At 53.5% G+C, this 15,881-nt stretch overlaps 1 protein-coding gene across 9 annotated transcripts in view; it reads left to right on the top strand.

The window, feature by feature from the left end:
• ABR (ABR activator of RhoGEF and GTPase) overlaps positions 1 to 15,881 on the top strand; it is a 183,172-nt gene that overhangs the window by 113,096 nt on the left and 54,195 nt on the right. For 4 of the 9 annotated variants that reach the window (XM_045044863.1, XM_023243676.2, XM_023243678.2 and 1 more), the window contains exons 4-6: positions 5,108 to 5,293; positions 9,885 to 9,992; positions 12,969 to 13,050. In XM_045044863.1, the coding sequence (XP_044900798.1) occupies positions 5,108 to 5,293; positions 9,885 to 9,992; positions 12,969 to 13,050 (376 nt within the window). Of the gene's footprint in view, positions 1 to 5,107; positions 5,294 to 9,884; positions 9,993 to 12,968; positions 13,051 to 13,361; positions 13,477 to 15,881 lie in introns of those variants that run through there. The other 5 variants (XM_023243677.2, XM_023243679.2, XM_023243681.2 and 2 more) reach the window with 2 other exon arrangements.

Below are 15,881 nucleotides of genomic sequence, written 5' to 3'. Positions count from 1 at the left end.
TCTCACACACTGGATTGCCACACCAGAATGAGGGGGCGTAGTTGTCATTACGAAAAGGAGGCCCGTTTGACAGGAGTTCAGACAAAGGAACCAGACTGCTCGCCAGAATCCCTGCTTGACCGCTTTCGAACTCTAGCCCTTCAGCACATTGATGAGCCTTTGTGGCCCATTTTCTCCATCTGCAAACTGCTTGCACTGATACTAGTAGGCACTCTGCTCATGGGGTTGTTGTGGGGACGAGATGAGCGTGTATGTGAAGCTCGTAGAGCCTAAGTGTTAGCTGCTGCTGCTGTTTTCTCCGGGGCTGAGAGAGACTCAGGTTAGGGCTTGTTTCTGTCAACACACCCTTTCCCTGAAGGAAGGGGAGGCCCGTCCTCATCAGAGGCAAGCCACTCGTAGATGCCAACTTGCATTCTTGTCAGTCATTGGGCCCCATGTGAATTTCGGTTTGTCCCAGCAAAGATAGCAGCAGGTTTAGGGGCCAAGACACTCCCTCCCTGCTTCGCCTAACAGCTTCATGCCTCAAAGGCAAAACCTGTGAGGCTGGAGCCCCAGTCCAGAGGTGACCCAGGGCGCATCGCTCCTTCCCTCCGCCCCCCAGAGTTTGTTCATCCCAGGCCCCTGATTGGTTCTTTCTTGAGCAGTGGCAGGAGGGAGGGGAGAGACTATCTAGGAGGCCTGGCCTGTGCTGGAGGGCCCCAGGAAGAGGGGGCAGGACCCTCCACAGCCACAGCCTCAGATAATAAGCCTCAGAGATAAGGAATCAAACCTCCCTCCCCCCTCCTTGAGCTATAGAACTCTCCCCTCGTGGCTGCCTGGTTGCTAAAGCCCTTTGCTCTTGGGGGGGGGGGGGCAGGGGATGACCTGACCAAGGGGCCTGGAGAAGAAAACCTGTCCTCTCCATGGTCTGCACCCAGATCTTCTACTCATCACCAGACTCTCGACCCTCGTCCCCTGGCTCTGCTCCTACTGTGTTTGTGTTTGACTGTTCTCAGCTTCACACTTCCTGATATGCAGATGGCTGGGTGTGTGTGGTGTGTGTACCTAACACCGAATGCACACACACACACACACACACACACACACACACACACACAGCCAGGACCTACACGGGAGCCTCTGTTCCTGCCCCTGGCTGGTTGGCTAGGGTAGGGTTTGGTAATCTGGAAACCTCCAGGTTCCTGGTTGGCTCAGATTACAAGCAAAGTAGGTCTGGGAGCCTGGGCTGAAGTGGGGGGGTGGAGGAAGGGAGACAAACCAAATGCAGGAAATTCTGCATCTTCCCCACCGTGGGGAATGTGTGAGGAATGTGTGAAGTGAGCTCAGGTGCTGCCCCCTGGCCCTCACCTAAAGCTCTTCCCACCTCTGGCCCTCCTCTCTCAGCCTCTCATTTAGGCAGTTAACTTTGGGGTTCTCAGGTTCCTTATCTGTAAAACAGGTTAACTGTGCCTGCCTCTCTGGGTTCCGGGAGGAGGAGTAAACCCAGGCCTTCTGGGATAGGAGGTGGAGGAGGTGGGCAGATTTCTTCCCCCTGTTTCGAAAGCCAAGTTGCTGGGGGACAGAGCTGACAGATCGCTGTGTGAAGTCCCACTATGAGTCAGAACCCACCTGGCCCATCTTCCTGAGAAGCACTTCATGGGAACTCGAGCGCCAGGCTTGACTGGGAGGTCCCTCCGTGATCCTCTCAAGAATCTTTTTCTCCTCTGATAAAATGGAGAGCCAGGGGCCACCCTTGCTCCCTGCAGCAGGATTCTGGGAGTGCTAACACGGGCAGAAGAACAGTGCTGGATCGAAGTTCAGTGTGGGGTTGCCTTGGCCTTGCAGCCATCTGGACCCGAGGCCTGGATTCAGGGCTTCACCAGATTAAAGTGAACTGCCTTCAAGGGTTTCTGGCCAGCCGGGGCTCACACCCACCCATCACTCCCCTCTCCCCCGAGTGAAATCAGAGCTGAGACCAAAGGTCCCCAACCCTGTCCTGAGAACCCTGTGATGGCCTGAGTGCAGCCCCTGTCCATGTGACCTACTGCTGGTGAGCACCCATTTCTTCCTTTTTTGTAGACAGAGTGGGAGGTTCAGGAGGAAGCAGAGTGGTCAGATCTTATCTTTGCATAGGTGGCGGAGGAGTGCATCCCCAGCAGCTCCTGAGAAATCCTGACCCTTTGTCTTCCCAGGACTATTCCCTCCCTAGTGGGGACTGCACTCAGGCAGGAGCAGGGAGTAAAGGTTCTGGGAGTCTGTGGTGACTTGTCTGTCCACTGGATTCCTGGTAGAGGAAAAAAGGATTAAGTAGGACATTGATCTTGAGGACCATCTCTGTGTCCTTCAGGGAATCTCGGGAGCCCTAAAGCCGAGCGGGGCCACCCACCTGGGGTTGGGAGAACAGTATTCCCTTTCTCCTGGCCCCTGGTTCCTTCTGTTTCCCTCCCTGGCATGCTCACCCATGCCCCACCCACCCTCCACCTGCTCAGATCTTCCCAAACCTCAAGGTTCTGTTCCTGTCACCTCCTCTGTGAAGCCCTCAGAGCTGTGCCAGCACAACCAACCTTGGGACCACTTGGTTGGTACTGACAGCCCAAGATGGGTGATATCCTATCTCGCTTTGCCCACTAGATTGTTTCATTTGTGTTGGTCCATGTTACTCAAATAGATTATAACGTTCTCCAGAGCAAGGATCATGAGTCAGAAAAAGAAATCTCCTATAAAGAAAATTGGACCCCCATCACTCCCCTGCCTCACCCTCATTGCAAGGGCTTACAAGCTGCCTGTCTTCCCTGCCCCATCTGGCCTCTGCCCGGTCCTCCAGCCCCACTCCTCCCCCTTGCCCAGGCACACAGGCTCACTGCCTTCTTCCGGCTCCTGTCTCTCGCCAAGACCGTACCTACCTCGGGACCGGCGTTGAGGAAGCCTGCCTCGAATACTGTCCTCTGCACCCCCATGCTTCCGTTTCAGGGTAAATGTTCCTTTCTGGGAGAAGCTGTCCTTCCCCACCCTGTCTCAGGAGGTCCCCTTCTTATTTCTTTCACTGCACTTCTATGTAAATTATGTGTCTGTCTCCCCTACTGGATGGGAGGCTCCACGGGCTCAGGGATTGGGTGTGTTGTGAGTCACTGAATACCCTGGTCTGGCCTCACATGAGGCACTTGGTACATTATTTGTGGGGTGAGTAATAATAATAGTAGCAGCTAACACTATTGACTGCCGTCTGTATGCCAGGCACATACTTGGTATTTTATATAAATTATGGCTTTTGATCTGCCCATCAGTGTTCTCAAGAAGGTAATATTATCTCAGTTTTACAAATGAGGCTGCTGAGGCCCAGATGCTAAGTGCTGTGCCCACAGCTATTAAGTGGCAGAGCGGAGACTCAAGCCCACACCCCCTGGCCTGCCCCAGGTTAAACCCCATCCTACCTCCCTAGCAAAGCCTGGACATTAGGGTTAGCTAAAAGGGTCAGAAGGAAGGCTCTGCTTTTCCCTGCCTTTATCATTTCTGGACATTTTTTTTTGGAGCTGGGAGGATGAGGGAGCTGGCATTCAGAGCATCATCTGGGTATTTGAGTAGATGGGACTTCCTCTTATGGATAGACATGACCCTGCCACCACCAGAGAGCCGGATGGGAGGAGCGCGGGAAGCTTGCCTGGAGTTTGGCTGCCGTGGGAGCTCGAGCTGATAGTCATCTCTCAGAGCTCTCGGAGTGAGCCAGTGATAACTTCGGTCTCCCTCAGTGTCAGTGTTCCATCCAGTCCAGCACTGAGTCGCCCATTATCTGCTTGAATGCTTCTCTGGTTGGAAAGCTCACTACCCAACCCTATAAGACAATGGGGGACAGCTCTAGTGAGGCCACACCTGTCCCCATAACTTCTGGTTGTTCCTGGGTCTCCAGAGTGACTCAGGGTAAGTCAAAGGCCTCTTTCCACACAGAGCCCTTCAGCTAGATGAAGAATATTAACCATGTCTGACTCAGGCTTCTGTCTTCCTGGTGAATGTGCCTGCTTCTCCTATACTTTCTCTGTGTGGCAGGTTTCCAGACCCTGTCTCCTGCAGGGCCTCTGGAGTGCAGTCGAGGCATCTTTTGGAGGCTTAGGGCTGAGGAAGGCCAACTTAGGAAGAGCTGTTTATCTTTCAGTATCTGGGGGGTTTTGTTTGTTTGTTTGTTTCAACTATAAATTTTAATAGCTTTTTTTTCCCCCTGGCTATAAAATGAATATTTACTCATTACTCACAGGCAATCACCCTGAAGAGAATGCACCCAAGTCCCATTTTCCTACAAGTCCTACTTTGGGGCATTAAGGTGATAGTTCCAGCTTCCAGTCAGTATTAGGGAGTGGTCCTGTGTTATTGTCTGTCACCTCATCTGCTCCACCTGTAGGCCCTGGAGAGTTTTGGTGCAGACAAGCAGAGGTTACAGATAAGTTTCATCTTACATGTCAACCTCAGCACTGAGAAAGAGTCTGAGACCACAACCAAGCTCATTTAGAAAGAGCATTGTGATTGACTAGCGATGTCTGCCACAGGTATAGGAGGTAGGACAGGGGCATGCGTGCCACCTTGCTCGCTCTCTATATACTAAGTGATGGGAACTTGAAATGTCAGTGCAGCTGATGTTGGTCTTGGGTCTCTGTGAGACACTACCCCAAAATCCTAGAATCATGTTGTGTTTCTTGGAAGTAGCTAAGGGGTTGAGTTCCCAGTCAACCCTCCCTTCCACTGAAGTGTGACAAGGGAGCTTATGACTCAGAGCACAAGGCCATTGTGGAAGAAGGACATGTCCTTTTAAACCAATAACCAAAGTCCACACAGGCTAGGGGAAGGGGCCCCTTGGGGGATGAGGGCGTGGGGGAAATATGTCCTGGTGGTAATTAACACTGGGGCCTGGGAGGGCTGCTGGACCAGGCCCTGGCTGCCAGGTCCCCTCGTGGTTGGGCATGGCTTGTCGGCGCCTATGACAGCAGCTACTTGATACAAACCACACTTCAGGTGCCCTGCCCTCAGTGGCCTTGTCTAGGTACCACTCCAGCTGCAGGAAAGGCTCATCAGTGCCCCGGGCCTTCTGACCCTCCGGTTTATGTGCCTCTCACCTCCTCTCTGCCTTCCTCCTCACTTCCAGCCCATGAAACCCCTGAAGGCCACAGCTACCACCTCCCAGCCCGTGCTCACCATCCAACAGATTGAGACAATCTTCTACAAGATCCAGGACATCTACGAGATCCACAAGGAGTTCTATGACAACCTCTGCCCCAAGGTGCAGCAGTGGGACAGCCAGGTCACCATGGGCCACCTCTTCCAGAAGCTGGTGAGTTTTCTGTTGATGGAGGGTCCTTATCCAGTGTCTCGGTGGAGCTGCTGGTGTTGGGAGAGGACCAGTCATCCCTAGCCCTTTTTGGCCTCCTTGAAGGCCTGGGTCATTTCTGAGTCCTGGAGGAAAGCCTGGGCCTCTGTTGTATGGGGACCTGGGCCTAGTGCCTCAACTCCTGGTCTCCCATGGTGAAGCCCTAAGTGCTTCCAGGGATGTGAGAGGCTATATGCATAGGTTTCTCTCTCCCCAAGGGAGTTCAAGGGCTGGAACGAAGGCTCACTTGCTGGGTTTCAGGTCCCCTGTTCTCAGTTGATACAGGAGTATGTGCCAGATGGGTGGGCAGGGACTGCTCACTTGGGACACGTTGGGCATTTGCCACACCTCAGTGCTGCCTCTGAAGTCAACAGTCAGATGGGACACGGGTCAGCTCTCCTGAGGGATTGCAAGGGAGGGAAAGGTATGAGGAGGTAGAATTACTGTGCAGACATACTGTTGGGAAAGGCTTGCAGAGATCTTCCAGTTCCTGAGCCTTCTGTGACACCCTCCCCTGGCTCTGACACTGTCTCTGGCTGTGTCCCCTGGAGGGTCCCCAGGTCAGACCCACAGAGCCCCCAACCCCACTCTTCCCTGGTCTTTCTCTGCCTATAACTTCTGCCTGCCCAGAGGGCAGGAAGAGACAGCCAGTCAGGAGTCTTTGTTCTCTGGGTGTGAATGGTAGGGGTAAGGAGCAGTGCCTTTCCTTTACCTCCCCTGCAGTGGTGGGACTGGTTGAATGGACAGCCTGTATTTTGCTTACACTGGGGAAAACTCTTGCTTGGATACTCCTGCGACCTCATGCTCAGCACGATCAGAACTGAACTTACCGTGTCTGAAGTTCTTTGCTTTTCTTCCTGCCTCTGTCTCAACGGGTGCTGCCACCATCCCAGCCACCATCCATCCATCCATGCCTCCCTTGGACTAGTCCTTGGCACCTCCTCTGCCCCACCACCTTCCCCGTCCTGAAGCCCTCCCCGCAACCCAAGGAGTCCACTTTAAAGCTTACAGCTGCCTACTTGTCCCCACCCTCATCTCATTAGTGACTCCTGCTTCTGGGCCCGCCTCCCCAGCAGCCTCCCAACCCTTAGCTACTGGCAGGAGAGAGTTATCTGAACTCCTGACCAGACCTTGCTTCTCCCCTGCTTAAATCTCTCCCCCTTGCCCATTGGATAAGTAAATACCAGGCTCTGAGGAACCACTTCTGAGACCCTTTGCATGCTGGCCTCTGTCCACCCCCCGGCCTCTGGCTGCTGCCTCCCCCATCCTTGTGCCCCCTGACACCGAACTTTCTATTCTTAGTTCATGCAGCAGACACTCTTGACCTCTCTGTTCTTGCAGCTCTAGCTGCCTGAAATGTCCTTCCCCATCTGTTCCCAGCTTAGAACAGCCTCCTTCGAGAAGCTTTACCCAGACTTTCGAACAAAGCCCCTATGCTTATCCCCTCAGTGAACACTGTACCTGCCTGACTCCCCAAAACCATAAGCTCTGAGAGAACAGATTGTGTTTGCTTCATCATTAGACCCCAGAACCATCCCAGTGCCCAATACATGAATGAATGAATGAATGAATGAATGAGTGCATCATGACCTTGACCACTGGGACTAGGGAGAACTTGGAAGAGCATTGAGGGAGACATCACAGGACCTCAGGTCTGTGTCCTGAGAGGCCAGCAGTGTTATAGGGACATAGCTTCTAGAGGCACAGCTGACTTTGAATCCTGGCTCTGCCACAGATTGAACCTGTGACTTCGTGTACAACCTCTTTGTGACTCAGCTTCCTCATCTGTAAAAAAGAGGATAATAACAGTATTTACCCCCATTGAATTGTTGTGAGGACTACATGAGTTATTACCTGAAAAGTGCTTGGAACGGGGCCTGGAACATAATACATTAGTAAATACTCCATAGTTAGCCAGTAGCGTTACTGTTATTGCCATTACCACTGTCATCGTCGTCATTGTTGTTATACTTAGCAAGAGGCACCCCAGAAGGTAGCGTGCAAGGAAACCCCCACGCTCCTGGTTCCAGCAGCCCCAGTGTGCTTGCACCAGGTCAGGGATGGTGAATACCCAGTCACCACTCCTGGCCTGGTCCCAGGAGCCTGAGCTGATCGGCTTGGGAGGGCATAAGAGAGCTGACCAGAGCTGGGGTAGGGGGTGTAGGCCAGAGCATAGTGGAAAGACTGTCCCAGTTTATCTTTGTCACTTGGACCCTGCTGTCACGAGGGTCCCCGCATTCTGGTCTCAGCCCCACAGGCCTGGGTTGTGAATTTGCTTCCCCACCTTCCCTCCTCCAACATCAGGAACTGCTATCTGAAGCCCCTGGAGCTGCAGGCTTGGGAGGGCCGGGGTGGAGCTGGGGCAGTCCAGGCATCTGGAGGTAGTTTATTTTCAGCTGGTCTCCATTACTGAGAGAAGGGAATTAGCATCTCTGCTCTTTGTTTTATGAGATCACCCTAGTGCCAAGCTGCTGTTTCCAAGCAACCTCCACTTCCCAGTTAATGGCCCTGGTGGGCCCGGCCTTGGGTTCTACAGACAAGGATATGCCATGGAGATGGCAGTGCCTGGGGTGGTCAGTGACCCCCTACACACCGGTCTTCTGCTCACGTAGTTCCTGCTCTCACTCCTGTCCTGCTACTCCCTGAGGCAGTAGGATGGGAAGGTAGGGTTCCAACCTGGGCAGCCAGCCTTTATCGTTCTTGTGGGAAAGGGGGACAAGGAGAGCACATACCTGGAAGAAGAATAGCGATGATTTTTACTTTGGTTTAGGAAGCAGCTGTCTAGAACCTTCCCCGTGGCTTGGGACACCAGTGGGCCAATACTCCCCTTGGAGAAGGAACTGAGCTCCATCCCTTCCTGCCCTTCTCCCAAGATTTTTCTTTTTTTTTTGCAAAGTCTGGCTTGTCTGGGGCTGAGACCTGCACAGCTCTGGCCTTGGCTTCTCTGCAAGCATCCCAGTGCTCATCTTCCCCTCTGGCTTTCCTGGCCCCCACCTGCCAGCTTCCACCTGCCCCACCTCTTTGGGATCTTAAGGAGCACAAGGATTCTGCAGAAAGCAGAGCGGTGCAGAATGGGGTTCAAGGGCAGCCCACTTTCCCCAGCACCTTGGCGGGATCCCCCGAGGGAGCCCCGTAGCAGCTGAACCTCCTTGCTACTTCATTGAAAAAGATTTTAAAGCAGAAATTCTAGAGAATAATGTAACAAACAACTGTGCACTCATCTCCCAGAATTAACAGATGTTAAGCTCTGAAGATATACAGAAAGGCTTTTTAATCAAGAAAACAAAGCCTTACAGATGAAGGCTCTCTCTCTCTCTTTCCCTTGCCCTTCTGCTCAACCTAGAAGCAGCTACTGGAATGAATTTGGTGTGTCGCCTTCTGGGCTGTAGTTTGTGTTTTTTATTATGGGTCTGTATCTTTTTATGGCCTTACATGTACTTTTTACATGTATATATTTTGCAATTCAGTCAACATTTGTTTTGGAACTTGTCAGTGTTACTACACAGAGATCTAGTTCATTCATTTGAACTGTACTGTGTGTGTGGATTCCCCTTTTTTGTGGCCATTTGTTATCAGTCTTTTCACAGGAGGAAGAGCAAAGCAGTGAATACACTTGCCCACATTTCCTTGGGAACACACATATGCAAGTTTCTCTAGAGCAGTGCTTCCAGTACAAACATAGTGCGAGCCATATATGTAATTTAAAATTTTCTAGTAGCCCTATTCTTAAAAGTAAAAACACAGAGGGATGCCTGGGTGGCTCAGTTGGTTAAGCGTCCAAGTTCGGCTCAGGTCGTGATCTCATGGTTCATGAGTTCAAGCCCTGCATGGGACTCTGTGCTGACAGCTCGGAGCCTGGAGCCTGATTCAGATTCTGTGTCTCCCTCTCTCTCTGCCCCTCCCCATTCATGCTCTCTCTGTCTCTCTCTCTCTTTCTCTCTCTCTCTCTCTCTCTCTCTAAAATAAAGAAACATTTAAAAAAATTTTTTTAAGATTTTAAGTAATCTCTACACCTAACGTGGGGCTCAAACCCACAACCCCGAGATCAAGAGTTGCACGCTCCACAACTGAGCCAGCCAGGCACTCAGGCACTGTACCTTTAAGTGCTGTGCCTTATACTCAGCATGGGGAGTGAGGTACTGAACAGGCTACACGTGCCCTCCCTGCTCCAGCTAATTCCAGACTATGAAAGACGTGTGAGGCATTCAGGGGCTTCAAACCCTGAGAGACCTTGATGATGCTAAATAAAGCCAAATGCTGTTGAGTTTCTAGCATGCCAACAAAGGCCCTGCCCTGCTCCCCCCAGCCCCCAGTACCCTCTTGTTAACCTTATTGGCTGAGCTGGTTTCCACGGAAACAGTCAAGTTCAAAGGGGTACCATAGTATGTTCGTCCTACCTTTCCCTCTCTGTTCCCACATAGCCCTTTGGAGCTAAGTCAGAAGTTCTGAGTGCTAAGGGAGCTCCAGGTGCCCTGCTTAGGCTTTCATCCATTCATTAATCCTCTCTCCCATCCCACTCCTGCCCTCCTCTCTCTCTCCTCTCTTCTCCCTGCAGGCCAGCCAGCTTGGCGTGTACAAAGCGTTTGTGGATAACTATAAAGTCGCTCTGGAGACCGCTGAGAAGTGCAGCCAGTCCAACAATCAATTCCAGAAGATCTCGGAGGTGGGCAGCTCCCTGCACAGCCCCCGCTACAACCTGGAGCCTTCCAGCCTTCTGGCCTGTTGCCAGTTAGGGAAATGGTTCCCCTGAGGGTAACACTTAGACTGACATTTGCTTTCTCACACTTGATATTTTCCCCCTTAATATAAGAGTAACGATTTGTTTGATTTTGTTATTCTGTTTAGGTTATTCTATATTAGAACAGAGGAGGCAAAAAAGAAAAAAGGCAGTATTTTCCCAACACGGTAGTGACCTTGAGCAAGTCACTTCCCTTCTCTTGGCCTTATTTCCTCTTCTGTCCAGTGAGGTGTCTGGATGTTTCAGCTCATCCCAGACTTGCTTGATAAGAACCACCGGGAGCACTGTTTAAAATGCAGATCTTCAGGCACCTTCCCTGGTGCTTCAATTCAGAGGGTTTGGGTGGGACCCAGGAGTCTATATTTTTAACAAGCTTCCCAGGTGATTTTATGAGCAGGAAGATTTGAAGAGGTCTAAACTAGGTGGTGTGTTGGTTTTTGTTTTTTTTTTTTAATGTTTATTTATTTATTTTTGAGAGACAGAGAGAGAGGGAGCCACAGAATCCAAAGCAGGATCCAGACTCAGGCTTCCAGAATTAACAGATGTTAAGCTCACCTCAAACGGTGAGATCATGACCTGAGCCGAAGTTGGATGTTTAACCGACTGAGCCACCCAGGCGCCCCAAGGTGGTGTTTTAAGATCCTTGCAATCCCACAACAGAGAGAGGCCCAGGCCCATTTATGTGGAGACACAGCCATATACCTTCCAGCTGGTAATAGACCTGTCCCCCTGTTGCAGCTAAGCCTTCTTCCCATTCTCTGGAGGGCAAAGATGTGGCAATGTCTGCCATTGACACTTCCCTCCAGGAAGTGTCAGGGAGGAGCTCGCATATCCTCCGGGAGCAGAGCCCAGCTTACCCCTTTGGTCAGAAGGATCTCAGTGAGACCCCCAAGCTGCTGGCCTTGCAGTCACGGCACCAGCTCTAAGCCTGGGACAAGAAAACCTCTGGTTCCAGGGACAGGGGGCTCCTTCTGCAGTTTTGGAAATCCTGCCTTACGGGCCTCTCTGGACTCTTTGCTTTCCGCTCTCAGCGCTGGTGCTAGAAAAGTTGGTGAGACGTAGGATAGTGTTTGTGAGACTCCTGGGGTTATGGGTTCTCCTCCAGTTTGGAACTAGCAGAGAGGCAGCACAAGGGTTGGGCAGATGGAGATGAACACGTCAGTTTAATTACTAGTAAAAGCCAGATGGGAAAATGTAGACTTGGGTCTGCGGCCACATTGGGCTTGCTAATACTTCCCCTCCACCATCAAATACATCTACTGGGGACGGAAGCAGGGAGCTAAGCTCAGTTTCTTCTCCCAGAGTCAGCCGTCAGGTGAGTCACCCTCTGCCTGGGAGGACAGAGTTGGGTGGGGAAGTCCCTCCACATGGAGTCACAAGGCTGGAGAAATGGCGCTTCCCCTTATCACTCCCAGCGCTCCCTGGGAACAAACTGGAGCCCTCTGATCTGTGTTCAAGGCTGCCCGGGGTCATGTACGGTCCAGAGAGTGGTGAGTCTCCCCTTAGCTTGGGCCGACTGCCCATTCTCTTTGGTCGGCGCCGGCCCCTGCATCCCTCCCCTAGTCCCTGGCGAAGGCTGCTGGCCCCAAAGGCGGAGCCAGCCCCTTGGCCTGCTGCCAGGTGGCTTCTCACCCTGACTCATGCACTGAGGCCGTCGCTTCCTACTGGCGCTTCCACTTAATCACTGCAGTCAGGCCCTTCTCTGCAGCAGGAGCGATTTCATACCTCTAGGCCACGCTGGAGAGGAGCATAGAAAAAAATTTCCTGAAGCTGGGAATCCAGTCACCAGCCAGAGACACAGTCTTGAGGAGCTGAGTAACCCCCTTCTCCCCACCCCCATGCTCAGTCCCCAAGGGTTTTCTCTGTCTAGAAACAGCCTGAGGCAGGAGTAGGAAATGGGGAGCTCCCGTCGCTGCCTGGACATTTCCCCACTTCCAGGCAGAGCAGACAACATCACCTGAGTTTCCGACCTTGGCCTCACCTCGCCCTGGCCTCTCTGCTGACACCCCACTCGGAGGCCCCCTCCGTGCACTCAGCCCCGCAAGTGGGGGTTGCATTACAGCTCCAATTACAGGCCATACTGGTCTGTTGCCAAAGGGCTAGAGCAGGAAGCTCTCTCTCTAAAGGCAGATAAAAGAGGATCGAATGGATAAGCCATCCCTGGAGTCTGTTTCCAGCCCTCACTTCTGGATCACTTTGCCTGGGGTCCAGGAGGGGTGTTGGCTCTTCCTTCCTCCCTTGCAGTTTTCTCTCTGCTGCCAGCACAGGCACCGGTGGGTGGGGAGTGGCAGGTGTGGGTGGGGGCTGGGTTGAGTCCCTCTCAATCTGGGTAGGATATAGGTCAGACCACCCTCTGGAGCTGGGTCTCTGCCCCAGGTGTGCTGCCTCCCTGCCTCCCCCTGTGCAAGACCTTATCCCCTTATCTCCATCCCTCCTTGTGCCCCAAGGTGCTGGTACTCCTTTTGCTTGTCCTCTCAAATCCCACATACCCTGGGCTGATGTGTACAACCCTGTGTGTGGCTGCCGTGGAGGGAACCCTGACCGGGGCTGGGGGTGGGGGGCAGGGGGAGGTCCTGTTCTTGTCACCACCCATTCATTGGAATGCCCTCAGAGTCACCAGGGAGGGGCTTTACGGGGTATGTCTGAGGAGCACTATTGTCACAGACCTCTCTGGTACCCAGAACCCCTCCTCCTCACCTACACGCAGTCTTGGGACTCCACAGGCTCCAGGAGATCATGGGTGTGGCACAGGGAGTCGGGAGTCAGTGAGGCAGGCAGTGGGGGGACCCATGCTTTGGTCTTTGCCCTCCTCTTCACACCCTGGGTTTCAGAGCCTTACTTGCTGTGCCTCCAGTGGGGGATGGGGAGGCCATGTAGTGATTCCTCCCCTCTGTTTGGCAGGAACTCAAAGTGAAAGGTCCCAAGGACTCCAAGGACAGCCACACATCAGTCACTATGGAAGGTACTCTGGGGAACGAGCTGGGTAACAGTCACCTTCCTTTGTCTGCCTTTGTGGACTACGGTGCCCTGCTTGTGTGAGCATGTGCGTGCGAGTGTGTGAGTGTGTGTGGTGCACAAATGGGAAGAATCCAGCCTCTGTCCCTAGGCAGCCGGCCAGCTACAAACGTGCTCCTCCTTAGGATGCCAGCAGGCAGCTCGCTCCCCTCCTCCTCCCCCTTCCCCCTCCTGCCTCTCCACGCGCGCCTCCCTCCCCGCCCCTCCCCCTTGCTAGAGGAGCACTCTGAAGCGGCTGCTTGATTCAGGCTGTGCAGCAGCAGCCGGCAAGGTGGCTGAGTGGCCAGGCTGCTGATGGGAGCCACCGAGCGATGGCCGCAAGCTCCTGCCGCTGGGACGGAGGCTGCCATGGAAATTCTCCTCATCATTCGCTTCTGCTGTAACTGCACCTATGGTAACCTAGGCCCCCTCTCACGGGAGGCGGTGTGGCTTCCCACCTCTGGGGGCCGGCCAGAGTGGGCTTATGTGTGGCTGGCAAGGTTTGGGGGCAGCAGGGAAGGGAGTGGGTGCAAATGGCTAGATCTGTGTTTACCCCCATTCTGGCCAGCTTCCAGCTTGGAATTGAAGTCTGGGGCCACGCAGGGCAGGGTGGCTGGGAAATGGAACGACCAGGCTAGAAGCGTCCAGGTACCCCCGTCCCGAGGATCGGTGGGGAATTGGGGGCTTAGCTTGAGAGGCTGTGGGCAACTTCCTGGAGATGCTGTTTAAGAAGAGAAAGTGACCAGGCTGTGCCTGCAGGTGTGGCAACCCTGGGGCTAAAGGGGCCTGGCAGGGGACCGTCAAAGAGTGGCATGTGGTCTGGACAGCAGTGCCTCGGGCCAGGGGGACCCCGCTGGAGGGACAAGTTGGGAGTTTCTTTGTTTCCGGAGAGAGGAGAGGCGGTTGAGTCGCCAGGGTATTGTGTGCTCAGAGCGCACATGCTGCCTTCGCGACATTCTCTCCTCAGAACAGCGGCAGTGGGAGAACGCGGATGCAGTTGGGAGAGCAGGAAGGAATTGGGTTGCTCCCAGGATGGAGGGGTGTTTCTAGCCTCTAGAGACCCCCAAGCTGAGGTCTCGGCACTTGGTGCAAGCCGGTAGAGAGGGGGGCGTGGCAGGCTGCCGCCTTGTGAAGGTCACACACCCGCTGGTCAATGGAAGGGACCCAGAGCATCCTCTTTGCAGCTCCCTCAGCAAGGAGGTCCTGGGACAGGCGCGTGCTGTCAGCCAGGCTCTTGCTCAGAGCAGGTAGGAGCAGGCCCAGGAAAGGGGGTGTCCAGAAGCAGCGGACGCTGCTCTCTGAGGCAAGAAGTGCCTTAGGGATGACCCGAGCTGCCTTTGGCAGGGACGGGGTGCGGAGGGAGGGTCAGGTGTGACCTCCACGCCAGCTGCCCTGGGCCCCTGTGTGTTGGAGCGGCAGGCGGCTGGTTTTAGGACCTCCTTCCCTCAGGCGTTTTGTCTCTGCATCCTCTCAGTCACTTTGCCTTCACATCTCCGTGGTAACCTGGAGCTCCTTGTGGAAGGCTGAACGGAGGAGGGTGGCTGTTTGCTGGAGGAGAAATGATGAGGTTTCCTGGGCTCTTTCTCAGAGGCCACTGTGCTGGAGGGGCTGTTGTCCACTCCCCTTCTCAGGCCATGCTGTGTCGAGGCTCGTTCTTGATGGAGGAACCTCTGAGGTAGCCCCTCTCCAGCTGCCCCAGGAGGACGGCTGTGGGAACCCCAGTCACCGGGCAGGAGCTGTCCTGGGCCCCCCACCCGTTGGCTCAGATTCCAACAGGCTGGGGTCAAGAGGAGGGATGGACTTGAAATTGCCTTGTTTGAAGATCAGAGGAGAAGTGCTCTTTTTGGTTTGGCCTAGGAGTGGGTCAGGTCTCCACTCTGCCTCCTTAAAAAGGAAACGGGTCAGCCCTTTGCTTCCTCTTCCCTCCCCAAAAGGGAGTTGAGTCTTAGTGAAACAGACCTGGGACTGGAGTTCAGGGTTTTTTTTTTTTTTTGTGACTGCGATGCTGTCTTTGAAGTCAGCTTCAAAGTGGGGAGGGAGGAGAGAATGAGCCTTTACCAACCACACTGTTTAGAATCTTCTCAGCCCCTCCAAGAGACGCTGGTTCTGGGAGTTCCAGGGTGGGGGGAGATTCTGCACTTGGGGCTCACTCTGGCTTACTGGTTTATTTGCTGCACGTCTCTGTGCCAGTTGCTGTGGGGGATGCAAAAGGAAGTTGTGTGTGATCCGGGCCCCCAAGGAGGGGGCTCATCTTGGTAACAAAAAAGAGGTGAATCTTGCCAAGAATCCTCCCGAGGGTCACTGAGCTTTCGCAGACACTGCCCTCCTGTACCGAAGGTGATAGCTCAAAGCCAGGAGCATGGGTAGACCTACATTCAAAACCCAGCTACCATTTGCAGCTTTGTTATTATAAGCAAGTTATGTAACTTCTCCGCGCCTTAGAGAAGTTTCCTCATCTGTAAAATGGGGCTAGTGGTAATTAATTGCTTGTCTTTTTAATCAAAGGAAATAGCACGTATAAGAGAGTGCCACTGGATGCAGATTAAGTACCCAGCAGACTACAGAGAGGCCAGCTTGCTTATGTCAGTGGTCTGACTTTTAGGCACTGTGAGTGTCGTTTGCAAAAATCCTCATCAGGGAAGCCTTCCTGGAAGAGGTGGGGAGACAGGCATGGTAACTTGGTGAATGGTGTCTATCCCAGGAACTGGAATGGCATGGTGAGGAGAAGGGAGAGTAGGGGAAGCAGGGGCAGGAAGGGCCATGGAACAGGTAAGGGGGGAAGGGTGGGCTCTTTACCCTGCATTGTCAGGGGAGACTGGT

This window comes from Felis catus, chromosome E1, assembly GCF_018350175.1.
Source record: "Felis catus isolate Fca126 chromosome E1, F.catus_Fca126_mat1.0, whole genome shotgun sequence".
Lineage (NCBI taxonomy): Eukaryota > Metazoa > Chordata > Mammalia > Carnivora > Felidae > Felis > Felis catus.
Note: the sequence above shows the minus strand (reverse complement) of the source record. Positions and strands in the feature narration are given on the sequence as shown.